The sequence below is a fragment of the Mixophyes fleayi genome, chromosome 3 (genome assembly GCF_038048845.1).
Source record: "Mixophyes fleayi isolate aMixFle1 chromosome 3, aMixFle1.hap1, whole genome shotgun sequence".
NCBI lineage: Eukaryota > Metazoa > Chordata > Amphibia > Anura > Limnodynastidae > Mixophyes > Mixophyes fleayi.
The window spans coordinates 64,076,255-64,103,265 of record NC_134404.1 but is presented as its reverse complement, the minus strand read 5'-3'; the positions used below and the strand labels follow the sequence as shown (position 1 = coordinate 64,103,265).

Below are 27,011 nucleotides of genomic sequence, written 5' to 3'. Positions count from 1 at the left end.
CTGTAAGGACAGAACACTGCCTGTGTTTTTGGACAAATAAAATCCATTGCTGCTATCCAGTAGAGCTGTCTCTTCTTCCGTTCAGGACAGTGCTAGCATCAATGTCAAATCAAGGGTAAAAAAGTGTTTCTTTGTGCCAAAAAGCTGTGTCTATCAACATGACTTAATGAGCAGGAGGTGTGTGGAAACTATTGAGAAATACTCTAGCTAAATATTACATTGAAAACAGACTTGCAGACTCAGCAACCATGTTCTCTTATAAAGAGAAAACCTTACATGATAACAGTTGAAAGAAGACAGGATGACTCCTACTTTCCAAGTGACCCTATGTTTCTGCATTCTGGGTAAGCACAGACTGATTTGATAGTATTCAGTCATTACATTGATGCTTTGTTTTTCCTATAACTAAATCAAAATATGCCAGAGAGTTGGTGGTTTATTGTAGACAGCAATTTATTTTACTCCACATCATATAAAATTGAATGTAGATAAATGTAGGGTTATGTACCTTGTCTCTGTTCACCTTTGGAATTCTTTACCACATAAGGTGTTAATGGCAAATACACAAGCATAATTTAAAAATGGATTAGCATTCTTAAAATAATTGGTATGTCTAGCTGTAATTAGTAGAGAAAATTAAGGGTATGATTAGTGCAGGAAATCTATACATTTTTGGATGGGGCCATGTAAGGAATTGGTTTTCTCTTTGTGGTGGGAATTCAATTGACCGCGAGATATTTTTTAACACAGCGTTAAGTCATTTTAACGCTGTTTTTTTTTTTTATCATTTTCAAGCTGGTTAACGTTACCCGCGATTCAATTCCATTTTTAACGCTCAATTTTTTTTTCATGAATCGGTCATCTCGCACTCCAGTGGAAGGTCTATTGAAAGAATAGAGTGTTTGAGAGCCCACTGCGTTAAAAGCTATTCAATTGTTTTTTAATGCTGCGTGTAAAACAGGCCAATACGCTGTTTGATCTTGCACCTCTTTGGGGTGTGCTAAAAATAAAAAACCTATGAAAATTATTTGAAATCATGTAATAGTGAAAAAAAAAGAGAGACAATGTTTATCAGTAATGCATAACAATAAAAAGTTGATTTTCTTGTGAAAAAAAAAGGAAAAGATAAAAAAATAAAAAAAATATAAAAAATAAAAATCACTAATTAAATATATTTATGTATGTTTTTGGTACAAATATGTACGTACTAATGTGTTTTGACATGGTATAGATGATTCTATAGTAAAAAATAGTGAAATAAAAAAATATGCTAAAGAAAGTACTGTAATGTAGTAGATATTATCAAATAAATAGGTTGTGTAATGCAATCTAATGTATCAAAAATGTATGTCAATCCTTTTTTTTGTGTTATACATGACCGTGTTAAACACTCCCCTTCACTCCCCTAAAAACTCGCAAACACCAATGATTCACGCGCGGGGGCAACTTTCCCTCTTTTTCAATTGAATTGCACGAGTTTAATGCTGCGGGGAAAATAAAAACTTGCGGTCAATTGAATACCCCCCTTTGAGGCTAAATTGGGATCTGTCAGACCAAGAGTGCTGTTTTGTATCCATCTAGATCAACACAATTGGGGCTAGATTTACTTAGCTGCGGGTTTGAAAAAGTGGGGATGTTGCCTATAGCAACCAATCAGATTCTAGCTTTCATTTATTTAGTACCTTCTACAAAATGACAGCTAGAATCTGATTGGTTGCTATAGGCAACATCCCCACTTTTTCAAACCCGCAGCTTAGTAAATCTAGCCCTTAGAGTTTATGGTAGGATGAAACTGTGTCTTTTTTCCACTTCACTATGTAACTTAATGTATATAAATGCATTAACAACATTTTGCAACTGAACCATTTGTATTGTAATATAAGCTCCACTCATTTCTCTCTCTCATCCATCTTTTCTTAGCACTGTGCTATACAGCCCCCAAAACAAGGAATGTTCGGTGGTGTGTGACATCAGATAGTGAAAACCAAAAATGTAACGATCTGGTGAAGTCTTGTAGCATCCATGAAATTCTACTCTTTTGTGTGAAAAGAGCCAGCACTGAGGACTGTATGAGAGCTATCAGTGTAAGTACAGCTGGCAGGATGACAATTCATGAAGTTATACAGCAGGCGCAACACTTTGGAAGAAGATATAACAAAAAGTGTTTAGAAAGTCAAACCTCTAGATTGGAAGTAGGACTGCACTTACAACCCTTAGGCAAGGCACATACTGTACTGTTCATCATACAAATAGGTGGGATGGAATAAGCAAGGCCATTGACATAGTGAGTGTACTAAAAGAAAAATATCAGTAAAGTGGAAAACAATTATATCATATGAGAAAATTTTCTTACCTCCTTTTACCCATTTGCTGCCAACCCATGTGTACCACTTTACAACCTGAAAGTGGCCATTTGTAATCTTCAAGAGGTGAGGAGCAGCTCTTAGAAAGTATCACAAAGTATCCCTCAGCATCAGGAAACTTCTTAAATTAGCACAATCTGCTGTCAACTCAGGTCACATCAATTGTAGATATCTTATTTTATTTTTAAAAATAACCATTCTTATTATATTTGTAATCTTTCAAAATACCATCACTGCACAAATTGTGCCCTTGTGGTTATGATGGCCGTTTAATTTGATCAATGTAACCAACCATTGTACAGTGTGCTGACACCAAAGCACAATACGTGGCAAAAACCCAATTTATTTGATCACATGTATGGCAGAATGCTGAAGGTTAGCTCCTACTGCCACCAGTGTGAAGTGATGGTTGTAGATCTTTGCAATATAGTTGTTCTTAAACGACTATATATGTCACCAACATATTCCCTGATCTGATAATTCAGAGGTTGTGCCAAAAGACTAGATTGCAAGGTGTGTAGATACAATAATTCATCAAGCATAGGCACCTAGGGAACCACACCATACTAGAGTAGATCCAGCTTTAATTGTAAAAGTAGAGTTCTGTATATCTTGTCCAATTGTAAATAAGATATACCATAACACAAATATTCACAGACATTTTAATATTTGATCTAGAAACGTACAAACTCAGAAGCACTCATAAGCACAAGTCCCACCATCCTGCTCTTCATTATATAGATCATTGTTCTTTTCAAATTACATATGATGCAAGGACACCGTGAACCATAACATGTAAATTGATAAATGTCCATGCAAGTAAAAACAGATTTACCAACACTAAAGACATTGTTTTTCAGGATGGAGATGCAGATGCTATTAGTATGGATAGTGGAAACCTTTACAAAGCTTCTCTGAACCCGTACAAATTGAAGCCAATCATGGAAGAAAGTCGTAGTTTTCACAGAGGTGAGTCTCATAAATATGTTGGACTCATGCATGGTTCACTGCTATACTGAAGCATGAACTTACAGTCTATCTAATTCAAATTCAATAAATACAAATAAAAAAATTGACCTTTAGATTTAACAATATAAGATGTCATTAAGTTGGGAGTATGATCATTTTTTTGGTGTAATATATCCATTTCCTTACTGCACAATGTGCACCACAAATCATCATCATCATCATCATTTATTTATATAGTGCCAACATATTCCATAGTGCTTTACAATTGGGGACAAACATAGTAAACTAATAAACAAACTGGGTAAAACAGACAAAGAGGTGAGAAGGCCCTGCTCACAAGCTTACAATCTATGGGACAATGGGAGTTTGACACATGAGGTTAAGTCTACATTTGCAGTCGGCCCAGCCAGACTGCAAAGGTAAAAGTGACTAATAAGCTAAATGATCCTGTCACACAACAATGTTGGTCAGGGGGTAGTTGTCTTGTGCGAAATTGTGTAACGGGTAATTGGGTAAGGTAGTGAGGTTAAGAGAGTGGTTGAGGAATATTATAAGCTTGTCTGAAGAGGTGGGTTTTCACAGAACACTTAAAAGTTTGTAGACCAGAGTAGAGTCTTATTGTGCGAGGGAGAATTCCATAGAGTGGGTGCAGCCTGAAAAAAGCCCTGTAACCGGGAATGGGAGGATGTAATGAGGGTGGATGAGGGACGCATATCTTGTGCAGAACGCAGTTGCCGAGTTGGGAGATATTTTGAGCATAAATTCATCTGTACCTAGATTTTTCTGTATTGTAGACTTGCCTCCCATCCCCTTTGCCTGTAGAGGTGTATGCTTAATAAAGGTGTGTTCACGTAAGTGCAGCATCATTAGACATGGACCCACCCTTCAGATTTGCCTGTTATGGGGTAAATCTCTTGCAGGTACTGGAGTGCTGGTGCAAAGATACACAATCAGGATGATCCACAGCAGCACTCTCTGGCTGTTTCTTATGGACTGACTGCGTATAGACCCCGGTACTTAATTCATTAGAGTCTCGGATATATTATATTATATCAAGTCACAGCCATCTATTCGAATTACTTGTCATTATCATTTTGACTACTGCAGGAAGGAATATTCTGATTTCATTTTTAAAGGGGTAAACTATGGATGTGGGGTGTTTGTATTTAATTGCATTTTATATGGAGAATGCAACTTTCATATTTGTTAATAACAGTCAAGACACTATTCTCTCTTGTGTATATGATACTTCATTACATTAATATATTGTGTTCAAATAGAGTAATGTGGCTTTCAAATTTACTATTAGCACTGTTAAGCCGCATCTCTACACCACCATTAGGAGTCAGTGTACTCACTTATATGGCTGACGTTTGTCTGATGCTAATACTACTGTTTCTGAGTTGGATGCATCTTGAGATCCGTTCAACTCAACATACATACTTAAATGTGCTTTGTTTTGGGGTACATCTTTTTTACTTTAGTGAGCAAAGGTGTCCAACTCTAAATGTGACCCAAAATGAACATTTCTGACTTTGCATTTGATCTCAGCAAAATGAGCTGTTTGAAAACCAGGTAGCAATGGTAACCCACTGTCTCTCTGGTCGTTACCAAATCTCTTTATCTATGACCACACACTGTATTGATATTTGTGCTATGACAACTTGTCTTATGGCTTAGCCCTAGTCAAGTCAAGTTGTCATAGCACAAATGTCAATACAGTGTGTGGTCATAGAAAAAGAGATTTGGTAACGACCAGTGAGAAAATGAGTTACCAGTAAAAGTGAGTGGGACAGTTTTTTTGGTAAAATAAGGGCTAACAGGTGAACATTTTTTGTGAGAACCCACCTGTCTGATTGAGATGAAAAGATGGCGTCAAGTAGGGAATGAAGGAAATGGTTAAGTGGATTGTGGTAGTGCATGAAATTGTTTTCAAATTTGTGATAGAAACTGACTATCATTGACCAGGGGGTAAATGTATGAACATGCGGGTTCTTCAACACCTGCGTGTTCAGCGTGTTCGGCGATTAAATTTCAAGCGGCGCTGCATTGTAAAGAGAAACTTCCCTTTACAACGCAGCGCCGCTTGAAATTTAATCGCCGAACACGTGGGTGTTGAAGAACCCGCACGTTCATACATTTACCCCCAGGGGTGAATTTTCATTCATATCTTATAACCTAACTCTTCTCTACCTTATTATTTCTATTTCTATGTTGCTGCTTTTCTACTTCGCATTAATATAAAAGCGTAGTAAATACAGGCATAGTTTACTGTGCACAGACAACCTCATTTTCTTACCTGTTCACATTAGTTAACAAATGAGAGCTGTCATACTGAATCCCAGCTTAGGTAAAATCAACACCATTAATTCCAAAATAATAGTGCTCTTCGTTGATTCGTAATTATAACAATGGTAGAATATTTGCAGGACCACAATTGTGTTATTCACAAAAATATATTGATATATAGAAATACACCCTAAATACTCACTATCCACCTGGACATTTTAGGTTCTGTAGACTCCTTAAAAATTAGGAACATCATCAAATATGAAATCTCCACTCCTTGAAATCTATTAGAATATTCTCCTCCACCCAGGACCGGTGCAAGACCTGGGGACTACTAGGTGATGCCCCCTTCCCACTCAGAAATGGCACCCTGCACTTGGAATCACCGCCTTCACCTCAGCCCTCCGCAGCTTCTTACCAAAGCAGGTGGAGTTTGGGACGGCATCCTCAGCTTCTCAGACTGGGAGTGTGGTGATTGGCTGTGACATCACAGCCAAGTGCAACACTCCGATTGTAACATTGACATTTAGGAGCGGCAGCCAGCAACTTCACATGTAAAAAGCTGCTGGCTGCTTCTCCTTCATGTTAGTGGCCAGCGTTCCATTTGGGGCATCCACAGGGACATTAAAATCACTTTAAAAGTGACATTATGTCAAATGCCTAAGCTGGCCTAATGGTAGTGCTGGCCCTGGCTCCACCAAACAAAATCATTTTCACATTTGTAGAATCTGGTGCAGTACTGTGGATTGCCTACATTCAGCATAGAGGGCCTGATTACCCAAGGATTTTTAAAATTGCACTCCACATGCACGTACGCCCGTCCACATGCATATACAAGGAATCTCAAAAAATGTTTCCATTTGATTACAGTTATAAGTACGCTTTGCCTATACGGTACTTGCCATATGCAGACAGAAGAACACACTGCAGGATATACACAATGCATATGTGCAATATAAAGGCCCATCAGAGTGCATTAATAAAAAAAAAAGAATTAAATACATTAACACCTCCTAATAATATAATCATTAATACAAATACATTTAATTTTTTTAATCATTTTATTTTACATGAAATACATATATCAGAATGTTATTAATGTGCACTGTATATAAAATACCCTTTTTACAGTTTCTCTTACTTGAAAACACATGTTCTAGCATGCATATGAGACAGTTATAACTATAAGTCAGCAATTACACCTGATCTGTAGCTGGTGCAAGTGATACGGCTAAGAACACATACCTCAGAGCTGTCCAGAGCTTGAATTGGATGGATGCGCTCAACCTTGGCACGTCCTTACTATACATTGACTACGTTCCACCCGTCAAGTCGTAGGCAGACGAGTATCATTTACGTTTGAACTTGAATTACATGCACTTGCGTTACTGGAGTAAAATCCCTTTCGGAGCATGTGCAGAGCAATTTCGCACAAAATACGGCACGAAACAGGACTTACATGAATGTACATGGAAAATGAATCAGGCCCAGAATGTCCAGATCCTCTCAACTGATCCACTCAGAAGGAGCAGAATCTAATTCTTTGCAATAAACGTCATCTTTACACATCAGCCCTAGCATTTATCCATAACATGTGCGCAAATGCGCAGAAAAAGGTCCATGTCACCAAAAATAAGAAACTGTACTTGTGCTGCCCCTCCAAATTATGCAATTCTCATGCCTCATACACATCAGATTCAATTATTACACCTCATACACATCAGACTGAATTCTTACGCCTCATACACATCAGATTAAATGTTATGCATTTGGTGCACATTTTTAAAGCCTAGTAAATGCCCTTTTAATGTTTATAGTTGAAAAATTAATGTTAGCTAAGTTTAAGTTTCGCCCCGACTGAAATTTTTATTTTGTTAATACAGATATAACCCCCTGCTTGAGGAAGCGTTTGCTTGCACGTAAGCGACCCCTACTGGGGGCTTATGTACCCCAATGTGATGAAAAGGGTGACTACAGATCACTGCAGTGTCACGGCAGCACCGGTTACTGTTGGTGTATTAATTCAAATGGTGAAGAGATCGCTGGCACAAAGACCCCACCTGGGCAAACACGCCCAACATGTGGAGTTCCAGGTAAGACTCATCTTTCTTTAATTGTTCTCATTTGACTTGTCTGGTAAACTGATGTTATTGTGAGATGATGTGTACGTACTTTACATGTAAAACAATGTCTATAAAACAGGAAAGATATAAAAAAAATCTGCTTTTTGTTGCATGAGAATTCCCACACTTAAAACTAATATTAGAAGTTTACCATTAATTGTACTTTTATATGTGGTTTACAAAACTCGTCAGTTCTATTAAGGTAACTTTTTATAAGGAACTAAGGGGCATATTCAATTAGGTTCCGTGATCACAGCAACGTGCGGAGTGCACATTATTGAAGGTAATACGGTACCGCAATAACACGGATTTTCCTTCACAACCCTATGGAGTACGACAAAATATCAACGTTATTGCAGTGCCGCGGATCCCCTTTGCACTCCGTTCAGCACGTAACTGAGATCTCAGGACCTAATTGAATATGCCCCTATGGGTCAAGATGTAAATTTTATATCTCATTTTAAAAAAAAAACATAGGTGCATAAATCAGTCATTAGAGGGGATATCATCAAGTTTGCTTCTTTTCGTAAAAAACAACAAACTTTGAAACTAAATTCTCTTACTGCCCAATTGCAACAGCTTGAGGGTATCCATAAACAAAACCATTCAAAATTAGTCTATAAGCAAATTCTCTCCACTAGGGGTGAAATTCAATCATTATTAGCTGAAAAGACTGAGAGAGCCCTCCGCTGGCTCAACCAAAAATTTTATGAGAAAAGCAATAAGGCTGACACGATGTTAGCAAATAAACTGAAAGCCAAACGAGCAGCTCAGGCAATTATGGCAATAAGAGACAAAAAGGGTATGTTGAACTATGACCCAAAAGTCATCAATGACTCTTTTCATAGCTATTACGAATCCCTATATAACCTGAATAAAGAGGGTGCCCCTTTACCCCACTCACAGTCTATTATCCAACAATTCTTAGAGACATGTAACCTCCCAAAACTAGACAAGAATATAGCTTCTAAACTGAATAAGGATATCAGTGAGGAGGAGATTAAAATAGCTCTTAAATCCCAAAAGATTTCCAAGGCTCCTGGTCCTGATGGATTTACCACTTCATACTATAAAACTTTTAAACATATTCTGTCTCCGCACTTAGGGCTAGATTTACTAAGCTGCGGGTTTGAAAAAGTGGGGATGTTGCCTATAGCAACCAATCAGATTCTAGCTATCATTTTGCAGAAGGTACTAAATAAATGAAAGCTAGAATCTGATTGGTTGCTATAGGCAACATCCCCACTTTTTCAAACCCGCAGCTTAGTAAATCTAGCCCCTACTCTCTATTTTCAGCTCGATTCTTCGAGGGGAGCATTTTCATAGAGACACCACACTCTCCAATATTATAGTTATACCCAAGCCCAACAAGGATCCCACAATTTGCGCTAACTATCGGCCCATCTCGCTGCTAAACACGGATATTAAGCTGTTTGCTAAAATCCTGGCAAATAGGTTGAACAATCATTTGTCACAACTTATAAATCCAGATTAAGTTGGATTTGTTCCTAACAGACAAGCACTGGACAACACCAGGAGGACTATAGACTTGATTTCCTACATAAACCAAACCAAACTCCCTTCTGTAATTTTAGCGCTAGACGCAGAGAAGGCCTTTGATAGGCTTTCCTGGCCATTCATGTTTCAAACCCTTCAATCCTTTGGATTCTTTGGTAATTTTCTTCAAGGTATTCAAGCTCTATATCATAACCCATCCTCCTCGGTGTTGACAAATGGCTTAAGCTCATCCGTGTTTGGCATTAACAATGGGACGAGACAAGGGTGCCCTCTCTCTCCTCTTATTTATGCACTATGCATTGAACCACTTGCTGCTCGGATCCGACTGCATACGATGTTCTCCTCACTTTATCATCACCTCAAACTTCCCTTCCTAACCTATTTGCGGAACTGCAAAATTTTGGTTTTCTCTCTGGTTATAAAGTGAATAATTCTAAATCAGAGGCGCTTGCGTTACACCTTCCATCTCACACAAAGAAGTTATTGGAACTCAACTTTGAGTTTCAGTGGCGACCCCGAGCAATTCGGTATCTGGGAGTCTTTATAACAACTTCCTATGAAACTTTGTTTCAGACTAATTACCCCCCTTTGCTATCTACAATAAAACAAGACCTGATGTCCTGGAATTTTCTTTGCATCTCGTGGTTGAGGAGAATCAATACCATTAAAATGAATGTCTTACCTAGGCTACTGTATCAATTCCAGACCCTCCCAGTCAGAGTCCCTGAGTCTTTCCTGAGCTCTATCCAATCTATATGTGGCAAGTTTGTGTGGCAGGGTAAGAGACCCAGATGTAGTAAACTTTGTTTAGCTAAATCCAAATAAAATGGTGGCCTGGGCCTCCCCTTATTTGACAAATATTACCAAGCCACACAATTGACTCACCTAATTTCTTGGCTCTCACTGGTTGGACTCAAGAAATGGGTGGACATCGAAGAACTGCTATCCCCAAATATAGGAGTGCGCTTTTTACCCTGGATCCCCAGGAGTATCAGACCAGTTTCAGCCTATGTGATTCCCTCAATCCGTTTTACACTGGAGGTATGGGACAAATTAAACAAAAAATACGCACTTGACCCCTACCCCTCGCCTCTTACCCAGCTGTGGAGACACCCTCGCTTCCCTCAGGGTTGCATTAAGGCTTTTGCTTACCCTTGGAGGAAGGTGGGATTAGATCGATTCTTCCACATGATGGGTGAACACGCACCAAGATCCTTCACAGACATGAGGGAAAGACACACTCTGCCAAGCAATCTATATTTTCACTATATGCAAATCAAAAGCTTTATACAAGCCCAGACACAATCGTCTAAGCTGTGATTACCAACATCCTTTGAGAGACATTGCATCCACAGTCCAGGCTGCCGCGGCTATATATCGATCCTGTACAGTTCTCTAGTGTCTGCCTCATCTCCTCCCAGGGAACCGTTTGAGCAGGCATGGGAACAGGATCTTGGGATAACAATGGACGAGAAGGGATGGTCACTCATCCCTGAGAGGATTTCAAGGTCTTCTATTAATACAGGCATTCGGGAAAATTCATACAAGATTTATACCAGATGGTACATGGTTCCTGAGAGATTACATTCTATCTTCCCCCACACCTCAGATCTTTGTTGGCGTAATTGAGGAGCGGTGGGTTCTTTCCTCCATATTGGTGGGAATGCCCTCTAGTATCCAGATTTTGGGATGATGTAATTTCACTGGCTCATCAGGTTACCTCAATCAATGTGCCTAAGAATCCACTTTCGGTGCTACTGTACAAACCTATCAAAGGCATCACTAAGGCATCGGATAAGCTTGTCCGACACATATATAATGCAGCTAAGTTACAAGTAGCTAGTGAGTGGAAGAAGGCATCACAACCTTCTAGAGAGGGTGTTATAAAGAGAACTTGGCACACTGCATCCATGGAATAGGTGACTAGTCTCCTCCATGACACAGTTCCCACGTTCCACAAGGTGTGGGATCCTTGGTATAGCTTTAACAACAGTTCTATGCCTGGCCTCTTATAAGCTCTATATGCTCTCTCTCCTTCTTTTTTTGTCCCTACCTCCTCCTTCCAGTCCCCTCTCCTCTTTATCCCCAACAAAAATATAAAAAATCCAGCAGTTTGCTCCACTCGTTTTATATCTACAAAATTACATGATCCACCTCTGGTTTTGGGAAAATTCCTTACTCCTATAATCACCCTGTCTGATCTTTAACTCCTAACTTACCCCTGGTATGTACCATGATGTGAAAACTATATTTATATGTTTTGTATTGCTTTTTTACGTCTTTTATTTTCTATACCAGAGTTTTTATATTGTGTATTCTTGGTACTCGTTTACTGTCAATGGCATATACTGTTGTGCTTTACATCTACCTACTGTTATAAATAAAAAGTTAAAAAAAATAAAAATAAACATAAGTTTTCTTTTCCCACATGCCATGTTCAGGAGCATGGAAAATGAGGTGGTCCTAATTAAATGCCTGTACATGGTAAGTTCTAAAACAGCACACTGGTCTAGCTGCAAACTTGAACATCTTATTTCCAATTGTTGTTGGTACCTTTCCAAATATCAAAGGCATTGGCAAAGTACCATCACAATGGAGCGATACACCTTGGAGGTTAAAACTTTTTTCTTCAAATAATAGGTTGGTAAACACAGGTGAGGAAGAAAGCCCATTGTGTTGTCCTGCTCTTCCTCAAACAAATGCTTGTCAAAACGAAATACATCATTAGATAAAATGGACTCATGAAATGCCCACAGACACTCAGAGGAAGGGGAACCATCATCAAAGTTCTCTGAAAATTATTTAGTAGACAATAATTCCAGAAGATTACTGTCTAAGAGCACAAAGCCCATACTAACCAAAAATAAATAATCTTCAAACTTTAAAGACCATTCCAATTTATCCAAGAATGAGATATATCCAAGAAACTATCTAACAATAGATTTCAATCAAATGTCAACCTATTCAGCAATAGATTGTTGGACTAATTCATTACCAGAAACACTAGATCTAAATGATAAATGAGATGTTCCTATGTGGATCTTGGGTAATCCATTTATGAATTATTTTATTCCAAGGGAGGGAGGATATATAATTTCTGTACTGAAGACTTCTACGGCCTTGATCTGTCACTGCCATTTTTGTTTTCAAATTAAGGTTCACTTTCTGAAAGATGGAGAACCTACTTCCTTCTACTATTTGCAACATGTAAAAAGCCTTTATCATTCCAGACATTCAGAGAATGGCTAACTGCTCCACTCACATATATTTATATAGAAGTCCAGTTTTGGAAGGAAGTCTGTTTAATATAACCCATGTCACCCTCCACAAGCCTCCTAACTATTATGATGGTCTTACCCGATAATTTTCAGCCTGTTAAAGTTGTTGTCCACTTTGCTTCACTGCTCATCAGTGGCTACTTGTTCCTCATTACTCATCACTTGTCACTTGCCCTCATCGCTGCTCGTTATTTGTCATTTATCATTCATCACATCTAGCACAAATCATAACATATCAACTATCACTTCTCAATCTCACTTATAAGTGTCACTCATCAATTCTCATATCCCCTTCACACATCACGCGTTTGTTTGATTCTGACAATTGATTATGTCCAGTCTGATTATACTTGGCTGTGTCCTATAATGGACAGTGTAGACATGAATATGGTACCTGCACTTCACAGTTGATGGTTAAGTAGAAATGAGTCTGAAATTACTCTTCATAAAATTGAGCACAATGTTAAAACATTTAGCAGAAATAATACAGTTCATTTTTTTTAGAAAAATATTGAAAGTCCTTATTTCAGCAGACACACTGGGAAACTATATACTTTCATGCTGAATAAATCTTAAAATGTTATTTATGATTTTGATATATCTATTTCTGCAGCTCACACCCCCTGTTTAAAGGAAAGGCAGAAACATGGAGAAGGGCAACCCCTAAAAGGAGCTTATGTACCCCAATGTGATGAAAAGGGTGACTACAGTCCCCAGCAGTGTCACGGCAGCACCGGTTACTGTTGGTGTGTTAACACAAATGGTGAAGAGATCGCTGGCACAAAAACCCCACCTGGGAACACACGAGTAACATGTGAAGTTCCAGGTAAGACTCATATTTCTTTCATTTTTCTCATTTGTCTTGTCTGGTAAACTGATGTTATTGTGAGATGATGTGTACGTACTTACATGTAAAACAATGTCTATAAAACAGGTAAGATATAAGAGAAATTTGTTTTTTGTTGTATGAGAATTCCCACATTTAAAACTAATATTAGAAGTTTATTATTAATTGTATCTTTATATGTGGTTTACAAAACTCGTCAGTCCTATTAAGGTAACATTTTATAAGGGACTAAGGGGCATATTCAATTAGGTTCCGTGATCACGGTATTGCGCGGAGTGCACATTACTGAAAGTAATACGATATGGCAATAACACAGATATTCCTTCACAGCCCTATAAAGTGCAAAGGAAAATCAGCGTTATTGCAGTGCCGCGGATTATCTTTGCACCCCGTTCAGGGCGTAACTGCGATCCCAGGACCTAATTGAATATGCCCCTATGGGTCAAGATGTAAATTTGATTTCTAATTTTAAAAGAACCCATAGATTTCCTTTCCCAGAATGCCATGTTCAGGAGCACGGAAAATGAGGCAGTCCTAATTAAATGCCTGTACATGGTAAGTTCTAAAACAGCACACTGGTCTAGCTGCAAACTTGAACATCTTATTTGCAATTGTTGTTGGGTAACTTTCCAAATAACAAAGGCATTGGCGAAGTAACAGCACAATGGAGCGATACACCTTGGAGGTTAAAACATTTTTCTACGATTAATAGGTTGGTAAACACAGGTGAGGAAGTGAGCCCATTGTGTTGTCCTGCTCTTCCTCAAACAAATCCTTGTCAATACAAAATACGTTATTAGATAAAATGGACTCATGAAATGCCCACAGACACTCAGAGGAAGGGGAACCATCATGAAAGTTCTCCGAAAATTATTTAGTAGACAATAATTCCAGAAGATTACTGTCTAAGAGCACAAAGCCCATACTAACCAAAAATAAATAATCTTCAAACTTCAAAGACCATTCCAATTTATCCAAGAACGAGATATTTCCAAGAAACTATCTAACAATAGATTGCAAGCAAATGTCAACCTATTCAGCAATAGATTGTTGGACTAAATCATTAACAGAAACAGTAGATCTAAATGATAAATGAGATGTTCTCATGTGGATCTTGGGTAATGCATTTATGAATTATTTTATTCCAAGGCAGGGGGATATATAATTTCTGTACTGAAGCCTTCTACGGCCTTGGACTGTCACTGCCATTTTTGTTTTTAAATTAAGGTTCACTTTCTGAAAGATGGAGAAGCTACTTGCTTCTACTATTTGCAACATGTAAAATGCCTTTATCATTCCAGACAATCAGAGAATGGCTAACTGCTCCACTCACATATATTTATATAGAAGTCCAGTTTTGGAATTTAGCCTGTTTAATATAACCCATGTCACCATCCACAAGTCTCCTAACTATTATGGTGATCTTAGCAGATAATTTTCAGCCTGTTAAAGTTGTTGTCCACTTTGCTTCACTGCTCATCAGTGGCTACTTGTTCCTCATTACTCATCACTTGTCACTTGCCCTCATCGTTGCTCGTTATTTGTCATTTATTATTTATCACATCTAGCACAAATCATAACATATCAACTATCACTTCTCAAACTCACTTATACGTGTCACTCATCAATTCTCGTATCCCCTTCACACATCACGCGTTTGTTTGATTCTGACACTTGATTATGTCCAGTCTGATTATGCTTGGCTGTGTCCTATAATGGACAGTGTAGACATGAATATGGTACCTGCACTTCACAGTTGATGGTTAAGTAGAAATGAGTCTGAAATTAGTCTTCATAAAATTAAGCACAATGTTAAAACCTTTAGCGGAAAAAGTACAGTTAATTTTTTTAGCTAAATATTAAAAGTCCTAATTTTAGCAGACTGGTGGGGAAACCAAGAACTTTCATGCTGAATAAATCTTAAAATGTTATTTATGATTTTGATATATCTATTTCTGTAGCTCACACCCCCTGTTTAAAGGAAAGGCAGAAACATGGAGGAGGGAAGCCCCTAAGAGGAGCTTATGTACCCCAATGTGATGAAAAGGGTGACTACAGTCCCCAGCAGTGTCACGGCAGCACCGGTTACTGTTGGTGTGTTAACAGAAATGGTACAGAAATTGCTGGTACAAAAACCCCACCTGGGAACACACGTGTAACATGTGAAGTTCCAGGTAAGACTCATATTTCTTTCATTTTTCTCATTTGTCTTGTCTGGTAAACTGATGTTATTGTGAGATGATGTGTACGTACTTACATGTAAAACAATGTCTATAAAACAGGTAAGATGTAAGAGAAATTTCCTTTTTTTTGTATCAGAATTCTTACATTTAAAACTAATATTAGAAGTTTATAATTAATTGTATCTTTATATGTGGTTTACAAAACTCGTCAGTCCTACTAAGGTATCATTTTTTAAGGGATTAAGGGGCATATTCAATTAGGTTCCGTGATCACGGGAACGCGCAGAGTGCACATTACTGAAAGTAATATGATACAGCAATAACACAGATATTCCTTCGCAGCCCTATAAAGTGCAAAGGAAAATCAGCGTTATTGCAGTGCCGCGGATTATCTTTGCATCCCGTTCAGAGCGTAACTGCGATCCCAGGACCTAATTGAATATGCCCCTATAGGTCAAGATGTAAATTTGATTTCTAATTTTAAACGAATCCATAGATTTCCTTTTCCCAGAATGCCATGTTCAGGAGCATGGAAAATGAGGCGGTCCTAATTAAATGCCTGTACATGGTAAGTTCTAAAACACCACACTAGTCTAGCAGCAAACTTGAACATCTTATTTCCAATTGTTGTTGGGTACCTTTCCAAATAACAAAGGCATTGACGAAGTACCATCACAATGGAGCGATACACCTTGGAGGTTAAAACTTTTTTCTTCAAATAATAGGTTGGTAAACACAGGTGAGGAAGAAAGCCCATTGTGTTGTCCTGCTCTTCCTCAAACAAATCCTTGTCAAAAGAAAATACGTTATTAAATAAAATGGACTCATGAAATGTTCACAGATACTCAGAGGAAGGGGAACCATCATCAAAGTTCTCTGAAAATTATTTAGTAGACAATAATTCCAGAAGATTACTGTCTAAGAGCACAAAGCCCATACTAACCAAAAATAAATAATCTTCAAACTTTAAAGACCATTCCAATTTATCCAAGAATGAGATATATCCAAGAAACTATCTAACAATAGATTTCAATCAAATGTCAACCTATTCAGCAATAGATTGTTGGACTAATTCATTACCAGAAACACTAGATCTAAATGATAAATGAGATGTTCCTATGTGGATCTTGGGTAATCCTTTTATGAATTATTTTATTCCAAGGGAGGGGGATATATAATTTCTGTACTGAAGACTTCTACGGCCTTGATCTGTCACTGCCATTTTTGTTTTCAAATTAAGGTTCACTTTCTGATAGATGGAGAAGCTACTTGCTTCTACTATTTGCACCATGTAAAATGCCTTTATCATTCCAGACAATCAGAGAATGGCTAACTGCTCCACTCACATATATTTATATAGAAGTCCAGTTTTGGAAAGAAGTCTGTTTAATATAACCCATGTCACCCTCCACAAGCCTCCTAACTATTATGATGGTCTTACCCGATAATTTTCAGCCTGTTAAAGTTGTTGTCCACTTTGCTTCACTGCTCATCAGTGGCTACTTGTTCCTCATTACTCCTCACTTGTCACTTGCACTCATCGCTGCTCGTTATTTGTCATTTATCATTCATCACATCTAGCAGAAATCATAACATATCAAATATCACTTCTCAATCTCACTTATACGTGTCACTCATCAATTCTCCTATCCCCTTCACACATCACGCGTTTGTTTGATTCTGACAATTGATTATGTCCAGTCTGATTATGCTTGGCTGTGTCCTGTAATGGACAGTGTAGACATGAATATGGTACCTGCACTTCACAGTTGATTGTTAAGTAGAAATGAGTCTGAAATTACTCTTCATAAATTTGAGCACAATGTTAAAACCTTTAGCGGAAAAAGTACAGTTCACTTTTTAGCTAAATATTAAAAGTCCTAATTTTAGCAGACAGGTGGGAAAACCAAGAACTTTCATGCTGAATAAATCTTAAAATGTTATTTATGATTTTGATATATCTATTTCTGTAGCTCACACCCCCTGTTTAAAGGAAAGGCAGAAACATGGAGAAGGGCAACCCCTAAAAGGAGCTTATGTACCCCAATGTGATGAAAAGGGTGACTACAGTCCCCAGCAGTGTCACGGCAGCACCGGTTACTGTTGGTGTGTTAACACAAATGGTGAAGAGATCGCTGGCACAAAAACCCCACCTGGGAACACACGAGTAACATGTGAAGTTCCAGGTAAGACTCATATTTCTTTCATTTTTCTCATTTGTCTTGTCTGGTAAACTGATGTTATTGTGAGATGATGTGTACGTACTTACATGTAAAACAATGTCTATAAAACAGGTAAGATATAAGAGAAATTTGCTTTTTGTTGTATGAGAATTCCCACATTTAAAACTATCATTCGAAGTTTATTATTAATTGTATCTTTATATGTGGTTTACAAAACTCGTCAGTCCTATTAAGGTAACATTTTATAAGGAACTAGGGGGCATATTCAATTAGGTTCTGTGATCACAGCAACGCGCGTAGTGCACATTATTGAAGGTAATACGGTACCGCAATAACACGGATTTTCTTTCAAAACCCCATGGAGTGCGACAAAATATCAACGTTATTGCAGTGCCGCGGATCCCCTTTGCACCCCGTTCAGGGCGTAACTGCGATCCCAGGACCTAATTGAATATGCCCCTATGGGTCAAGATGTAAATTTTATATCTCATTTTAATAAAAACCCTTAGGTTTTCTTTTTCTTCATGACATGTTCAGGAGCATGGAAAATGAGGTGGTCCTAATTAAATGCCTGTACATGGTAAGTTCTAAAACACCACACTGGTCTAGCAGCAAACTTGAACATCTTATTCCCAATATTTGTTGGTACCTTTCCAAATAACAAAGACATTGGCGAAGTAACACCACAATGGAGCGATACACTTTGGAGGTTAAAACTTTTTCTCAGGTTAATACGTTGGTAAACACAAGTGAGGAAGTGAGCCCATTGTGTTGTCCTGCTCTTCCTCAAACAAATCCTTGTCAAAACAAAATACGTTATTAGATAAAATGGACTCATGAAATGCCCACAGACACTCAGAGGAAGGGGAACCATCATGAAAGTTCTCCGAAAATTATTTAGTAGACAATAATTCCAGAAGATTACTGTCTAAGAGCACAAAGCCCATACTAACCAAAAATAAATAATCTTCAAACTTCAAAGACCATTCCAATTTATCCAAGAACGAGATATTTCCAAGAAACTATCTAACAATAGATTGCAAGCAAATGTCAACCTATTCAGCAATAGATTGTTGGACTAAATCATTAACAGAAACAGTAGATCTAAATGATAAATGAGATGTTCTCATGTGGATCTTGGGTAATGCATTTATTAATTATTTTATTCCATGGCAGGGGGGATATATAATTTCTGTACTGAAGCCTTCTACGGCCTTGGACTGTCACTGCCATTTTTGTTTTTAAATTAAGGTTCACTTTCTGAAAGATGGAGAAGCTACTTGCTTCTACTATTTGCAACATGTAAAATGCCTTTATCATTCCAGACAATCAGAGAATGGCTAACTGCTCCACTCACATATATTTATATAGAAGTCCAGTTTTGGAATTTAGCCTGTTTAATATAACCCATGTCACCATCCACAAGTCTCCTAACTATTATGGTGATCTTAGCAGATAATTTTCAGCCTGTTAAAGTTGTTGTCCACTTTGCTTCACTGCTCATCAGTGGCTACTTGTTCCTCATTACTCATCACTTGTCACTTGCCCTCATTGTTGCTCGTTATTTGTCATTTATTATTTATCACATCTAGCACAAATCATAACATATCAACGATCACTTCTCAAACTCACTTATACGTGTCACTCATCAATTCTCATATCCCCTTCACACATCACGTGTTTGTTTGATTCTGACAATTGATTATGTCCAGTCTGATTATGCTTGGCTGTGTCCTATAATGGACAGTGTAGACATGAATATGGTACCTGCACTTCACAGTTGATGGTTAAGTAGAAATGAGTCTGAAATTAGTCTTCATAAAATTAAGCACAATGTTAAAACCTTTAGCGGAAAAAGTACAGTTAATTTTTTTAGCTAAATATTAAAAGTCCTAATTTTAGCAGACTGGTGGGGAAACCACGAACTTTAATGCTGAATAAATCTTAAAATGTTATTTATGATTTTGATATATCTATTTCTGTAGCTCACACCCCCTGTTTAAAGGAAAGGCAGAAACATGGAGGAGGGAAGCCCCTAAGAGGAGCTTATGTACCCCAATGTGATGAAAAGGGTGACTACAGTCCCCAGCAGTGTCACGGCAGCACCGGTTACTGTTGGTGTGTTAACAGAAATGGTACAGAAATTGCTGGTACAAAAACCCCACCTGGGAACACACGTGTAACATGTGAAGTTCCAGGTAAGACTCATATTTCTTTCATTTTTCTCATTTGTCTTGTCTGGTAAACTGATGTTATTGTGAGATGATGTGTACGTACTTACATATAAAACAATGTCTATAAAACAGGTAAGATGTAAGAGAAATGTGCTTTTTTTTTGTATCAGAATACAAAAAATACATGGTGGGGGATACAGCTATTATATATACAGTCAGTGTTTCATTGTGAACAATAGAGATGACGTAGCTTGCTTCTATAGGTCCAGATTTAAAACTAATATTAGAAGTTTATAATTAATTGTATCTTTATATGTGGTTTACAAAACTCGTCAGTCCTACTAAGGTATCATTTTTTAAGGGATTAAGGGGCATATTCAATTAGGTTCCGTGATCACGGGAACGCGCAGAGTGCACATTACTGAAAGTAATATGATACAGCAATAACACAGATATTCCTTCGCAGCCCTATAAAGTGCAAAGGAAAATCAGCGTTATTGCAGTGCCGCGGATTATCTTTGCATCCCGTTCAGAGCGTAACTGCGATCCCAGGACCTAATTGAATATGCCCCTATAGGTCAAGATGTAAATTTGATTTCTAATTTTAAAAGAATCCATAGATTTCCTTTCCCACATGCCATGTTCAGGAGCATGGAAAATGAAGCGGTCCTAATTAAATGCCTGTACATGGTAAGTTCTAAAACACCACACTGGTCTAGCAGCAAACTTGAACATCTTATTTCCAATTGTTGTTGGTACCTTTCCAAATAACAAAGGCATTGGCGAAGTAACACCACAATGGAGCGATACACCTTGGAGGTTAAAACTTTTTTCTACGATTATTAGGTTGGTAAACATAGGTGAGGAAGTGAGCCCATTGTGTTGTCCTGCTATTCCTCAAACAAATCCTTGTCAAAAGAAAATACGTTATTAAATAAAATAGACTCATGAAATGTTCACAGATACTCAGAGGAAGGGGAACCATCATAAAAGTTCTCTGAAAATTATTTATTAGACATTCCAGAAGATTACTGTCTAAGAGCACAAAGCCCATACTAACCAAACATAAATAATCTTCAAACTTTAAAGACCATTCCAATTTATCCAAGAACGAGATATTTCCAAGAAACTATATAACAATAGATTGCAAGCAAATGTCAACCTATTCAGCAATATATTGTTGGACTAAATCATTACCAGAAACAGTAGCTCTAAATGATAAATGAGATGTTCCTATGTGGATCTTGGGTAATCCATTCATGAATTATTTTATTCCAAAGGAGGGAGGATATATAATTTCTGTACTGAAGCCTTCTACGGCCTTGATCTGTCACTGCCATTTTTGTTTTCAAATTAAGGTTCACTTTCTGATAGATGGAGAAGCTACTTCCTTCTACTATTTGCACCATGTAAAATGCCTTTATCATTCCAGTCAGAGAATGGCTTACTGCTCCACTCACATATATTTATATAGAAGTCCAGTTTTGGAAGGAAGTCTGTTTAATATAACCCATGTCACCCTCCACAAGTCTCCTAACTATTATGGTGATCTTACCAGATAATTTTCAGCCTGTTAAAGTTGTTGTCCACTTTGCTTCACTGCTCATCAGTGGCTACTTGTTCCTCATTACTAATCACTTGTCACTTGCCCTCATCGCTGTTCGTTATTTGTCATTTATCATTCTTCACATCTAGCACAAATCATAACATATCAACTATCACTTCTCAATCTCACTTATACGTGTCACTCATCACTTCTCATATCCCCTTCACACATCACGCGTTTGTTTGATTCTGACAATTGATTATGTCCAGTTTGATTATGCTTGGCTGTGTCCTATAATGGACAGTGTAGACATGAATATGGTACCTGCACTTCACAGTTGATTGTTAAGTAGAAATGAGTCTGAAATTACTCTTCATAAAATTGAGCACAATGTTAAAACCTTTAGCGGAAAAAGTACAGTTCATTTTTTTAGCTAAATATTAAAAGTCCTAATTTTAGCAGACAGGTGGGGAAACCAAGAACTTTCATGCTGAATAAATATTAAAATGTTATTTATGATTTTGATATATCTATTTCTGTAGCTCACACCCCCTGTTTAAAGGAAAGGCAGAAACATGGAGGAGGGCAGCCCCTAAGAGGAGCTTATGTACCCCAATGTGATGAAAAGGGTGACTACAGTCTCCAGCAGTGTCACGGCAGCACCGGTTACTGTTGGTGTGTTAACACAAATGGTGAAGAGATCGCTGGCACAAAAACCCCACCTGGGAACACACGTGTAACATGTGAAGTTCCAGGTAAGACTCATATTTCTTTCATTGTTCTCATTTGTCTTGTCTGGTAAACTGATGTTATTGTGAGATGATGTGTACGTACTTACATGTAAAACAATGTCTATAAAACAGGTAAGATATAAGAGAAATTTGCTTTTTGTTGTATGAGAATTCCAACATTTAAAACTATCATTCGAAGTTTATTATTAATTGTATCTTTATATGTGGTTTACAAAACTCGTCAGTCCTATTAAGGTAACATTTTATAAGGAACTAGGGGGCATATTCAATTAGGTTCTGTGATCACAGCAACGCGCGTAGTGCACATTATTGAAGGTAATACGGTACCGCAATAACACGGATTTTCTTTCTAAACCCCATGGAGTGCGACAAAATATCAGCGTTATTGCAGTGCCGCGGATCCCCTTTGCACCCCGTTCAGGGCGTAACTGCGATCCCAGGACCTAATTGAATATGCCCCTATGGGTCAAGATGTAAATTTTATATCTCATTTTAATAAAAACCCTTAGGTTTTCTTTTTCTGCATGACATGTTCAGGAGCATGGAAAATGAGGTGGTCCTAATTAAATGCCTGTACATGGTAAGTTCTAAAACACCACACTGGTCTAGCAGCAAACTTGAACATCTTATTCCCAATTGTTGTTGGTACCTTTCCAAATAACAAAGACATTGGCGAAGTAACACCACAATGGAGCGATACACTTTGGAGGTTAAAACTTTTTCTCAGGTTAATACGTTGGTAAACACAAGTTAGGAAGTGAGCCCGTTGTGTTGTCCTGCTCTTCCTCAAACAAATCCTTGTCAAAACGAAATACATTATTAGATAAAATGGACTCATGAAATGCCCACAGAAACTTGTGGTACCCCAAAGCCCTGTTGAACAGCACAGAGGAGTGCATAAACGCTTTTAAAATGCAGGCCTACAAGGGGTTAATTGTGCTCCTGAAAACTTGCGCCCAGGAGTGATTGACAGGAGGAGGATGAAGGCCCTGATTGGCTGGGGGAGTAACAGGAAGAGGATGTGCAGGAAGGAGGAGAGAGAGAGAGCAGCATGGTAGAAGGAACAAGGGGGGGGATGTGCAGCCGAGCAGAGAGAAGATAAGCTGCAGCCAGAACTGTGACATTGCCAGCAAAGCGGACGGAGAACAGCTGGGGACACGCAGCGGGGCGCCAAAGACAGTCTCCACTAACTGCAGAACCGTCTCAAGGTAAAACCCTAGCCTGCAGTATACTGCACACATCCCAGTGTCAGAGGGAAGAGTGATGAGAGAATCTATCCAAAACTGACATTGCATTCTTGTACAAGGAAGGATTGTGAGAGCTTTTCCCCCAGATCATACCTTTACACAGGCTGCAGGGAACAATTAAGACGGTCGTTTCAGCTATATCCTGTGTGTGTACTGATATCTGGACATTATACCCTGTTGCAGAGCACATGTGCTGATAGAGATTCATTGACTGTTGAGAGAACAGCGCCATCTTGTGGGTGAAATGAGCAACAGCCCTGCTTTCTATTATAATACTTAACCCTTGATGGAATCCTCTGCAGGACATTGGAACACTACCAAATTCCTGTGCACAGGTCAGCCCAGGACTGAGTGGAAAATATAGTAACGTTACCGGGGATAATATTGGTGCACCAAATGTTTAAGATGATGTTAATGTTTTGTGATTTACCTAAGAAATGATTTATAAATATTGAAGGTATGACATTCAGTGTTAGTGGTACCGCTGCAATTCAAGTTAACTCAGCAGTAGATGCTAAAAGTGGGGCGCCTGACCCATAGGGAATAGCACGGTATCCCAAACACCTGAATAAGAAGTAGCCCTCTAGTGGGCGCGGTAGTGACCGTAAGAGTCTTGATGGGTTATTATTGATGGTTATTGCATCATCACCAGTCAGATATTGCTAACATGAAAGTATTAACTGTGATTACCAGTGTGCCTTATTAGACAATGTGCATTGAAGATGTTATCGTTATTCTGCCTTATACTCACCAGGTGTATGTCATATGTTAAATGCTATTGTGCTCTATGCTGATCAGACGCATTATTTTGTCATTACTATTGAGCTGAAGGGGTCAGTGGCGCTGTGTCTTACCGAAACTATCCTTACCGCATTCTCAATAAACCCAAGTTGTTTGACCAATCCTTGTCCCTTTCATTGAAGTATTTATCGCCTGACCACCGGATATCCGAACAGAAAAGAACCTGACTCGTGTCTGGAGGACAAGGTGAGGGAAGGATTCCCATCAATACTCGACCACCACACACTCAGATGGAGGGGAACCATCATGTAACTTCTCTGAAAATTATTTAGTAGACAATAATTCCAGAAGATTAATGTCTAAGAGCACAAAGCCCATACTAACCAAAAATAAATAATCTTCAAACTTTAAAGACCATTCCAATTTTTCCAAGAATGAGATATATCTAAGAAACTATCTAACAATAGATTGCAATCAAATGTCAACCTATTCAGCAATAGATTGTTGGACTAAATCATTACCAGAAACAGTAGATCTAAATGACAAATGAGATGTTCCCATGTGGATCTTGGGTAATCCATGTATAAATTATTTTAATCCAAGGGAGGGGGATATATAATTTCTGTACTGAAGACTTCTACGGCCTTGATCTGTCACTGCCATTTTTGTTTTCAAATTAAGGTTCACTTTCTGATAGATGGAGAAGCTACTTGCTTCTACTATTTGCAACATGTAAAATGCCTTTATCATTCCAGACAATCAGAGAATGGCTAACTGCTCCACTCACATATATTTATATAGAAGTCCAGTTTTGGAAGGAAGTCTGTTTAATATAACCCATGTCACCCTCCACAAGTCTCCTAACTATTATGGTGATCTTACTAGATAATTTTCAGCCTGTTAAAGTTGTTGTCCACTTTGCTTCACTGCTCATCAGTGGCTACTTGTTCCTCATTACTCCTCACTTGTCACTTGCACTCATCGCTGCTCGTTATTTGTCATTTATCATTCATCACATCTAGCAGAAATCATAACATATCAAATATCACTTCTCAAACTCACTTATACGTGTCACTCATCAATTCTCGTATCCCCTTCACACATCACGCGTTTGTTTGATTCTGACAATTGATTATGTCCAGTCTGATTATGCTTGGCTGCGTCCTATAATGGACAGTGTAGACATGAATATGGTACCTGCACTTCACAGTTGATTGTTAAGTAGAAATGAATCTGAAATTACTCTTCATAAAATTGAGCTCAATGTTAAAACCTTTAGCTGAAAAAGTACAGTTCACTTTTTAGCTAAATATTGAAAGTCCTAATTTCAGCAGACACGCTAGAAAACTAGATACTTTCATGCTGAATAAATCTTAAAATGTTATTTATTCTTTTGATATATCTATTTTTGTAGCTCACACCCCCTGTTTAAAGGAAAGGCAGAAACTTGGAGGAGGGCAGCCCCTACTTGGAGCTTATGTACCCCAATGTGATGAAAAGGGTGACTACAGTCCCCAGCAGTGTCACGGCAGCACCGGTTACTGTTGGTGTGTAAACGCAAATGGTGAAGAGATCGCTGGCACAAAAACCCCACCTGGGCAAACACGCCCAACATGTAAAGTTCCAGGTAAGACTCATCTTTCTCATATTGTTCTCTCTTGTCTTCTCTGGTAAACTGATGTTATTGTGAGATGATGTGTATGTACTTACATGTACAACAATGTCTATAAAACAGGTAATGTATATAAGAGAAATTTGCTTTTTGTTGTATGATAAATCCCACATTTAAAACTAATATTAGAAGTTTATCATTAATTGTTCCTTTTTATGTGGTTTACAAAACTCGTCAGTCCTATTAAGGTGACTTTATATAGGGGACTAAGGGGCATATTCAATTAGGTTCCGTGATCACGGGAACGCGCAGGGTGCACATTACTGAAGGTTATACGATATGGCAATAACACAGATATTCCTTCACAGCCCTATAAAGTGCAAAGGAAAATCAGCGTTATTGAAGTGCCGCGGATTCCCTTTGCACCCCATTCATCACGTAACTGAGATCGCAGGACCTAATTGAATATGCCCCTACGGGTCAAGATGTAAATGTTATATCTCATTTTAATAAAAACCCTTAGGTTTTCTTTTCCTGCATGACATGTTCAGGAGCATGGAAAATGAGACGGTCCTAATTAAATGCCTGTACATGGTAAGTTCTAAAACACCACACTGGTCTAGCTGCAAACTTGAACATCTTATTCCCAATTGTTGTTGGGTACCTTTCCAAATAACAAAGGCATTGGCGAAGTAACACCACAATAGAGCGATACACCTTGGAGGTTAAAACTTTTTTCTACGATTAATAGGTTGGTAAACACAAGTGAGGAAGTGAGCCCATTGTGTTGTCCTGCTCTTCCTCAAACAAATCCTTGTCAAAATAAAATACGTTATTAGATAAAACGGAGTCATGAAATGTTCACAGATACTCAGAGGAAGGAGAACCATCATGAAAGTTCTCTGAAATTTATTAAGTAGACATTCCAGAAGATTACTGTCTAAGAGCACAAAGCCCATACTAACCAAAAATAAATAATCTTCAAACATTAAAGACCATTCCAATTTATCCAAGAATGAGATATTTCCAAGAAACTATCTAACAATAGATTGCAAGCAAATGTCAACCTATTCAGCAATAGATTGTTGGACTAAATCATTACCAGAAACAGTAGCTCTAAATGATAAATGAGATGTTCCCATGTGGATCTTGGGTAATCCATGTATGAATTATTTTATTCCAAGGG

The 27,011-nt window shown here is 38.1% G+C and overlaps 1 protein-coding gene across 3 annotated transcripts in view; it reads left to right on the top strand.

The window, feature by feature from the left end:
- Positions 1-239: 239 nt before the first annotated feature.
- LOC142143610 (uncharacterized) overlaps positions 240-27,011 on the top strand; it is a 98,404-nt gene continuing 71,632 nt past the window's right edge. For 2 of the 3 annotated variants that reach the window (XM_075201584.1, XM_075201583.1), the window contains exons 1-10: positions 240-344; positions 1,921-2,084; positions 3,224-3,332; positions 7,505-7,714; positions 13,154-13,366; positions 15,349-15,561; positions 17,544-17,756; positions 19,739-19,951; positions 22,016-22,228; positions 25,628-25,840. In XM_075201584.1, coding sequence (XP_075057685.1) covers positions 302-344; positions 1,921-2,084; positions 3,224-3,332; positions 7,505-7,714; positions 13,154-13,366; positions 15,349-15,561; positions 17,544-17,756; positions 19,739-19,951; positions 22,016-22,228; positions 25,628-25,840 — 1,804 coding nt within the window. In that variant the 5' untranslated portion in view covers positions 240-301. The remainder of the gene's footprint in view (positions 345-1,920; positions 2,085-3,223; positions 3,333-7,504; positions 7,715-13,153; positions 13,367-15,348; positions 15,562-17,543; positions 17,757-19,738; positions 19,952-22,015; positions 22,229-25,627; positions 25,841-27,011) is intronic. The other variant, XM_075201585.1, reaches the window with a different exon arrangement.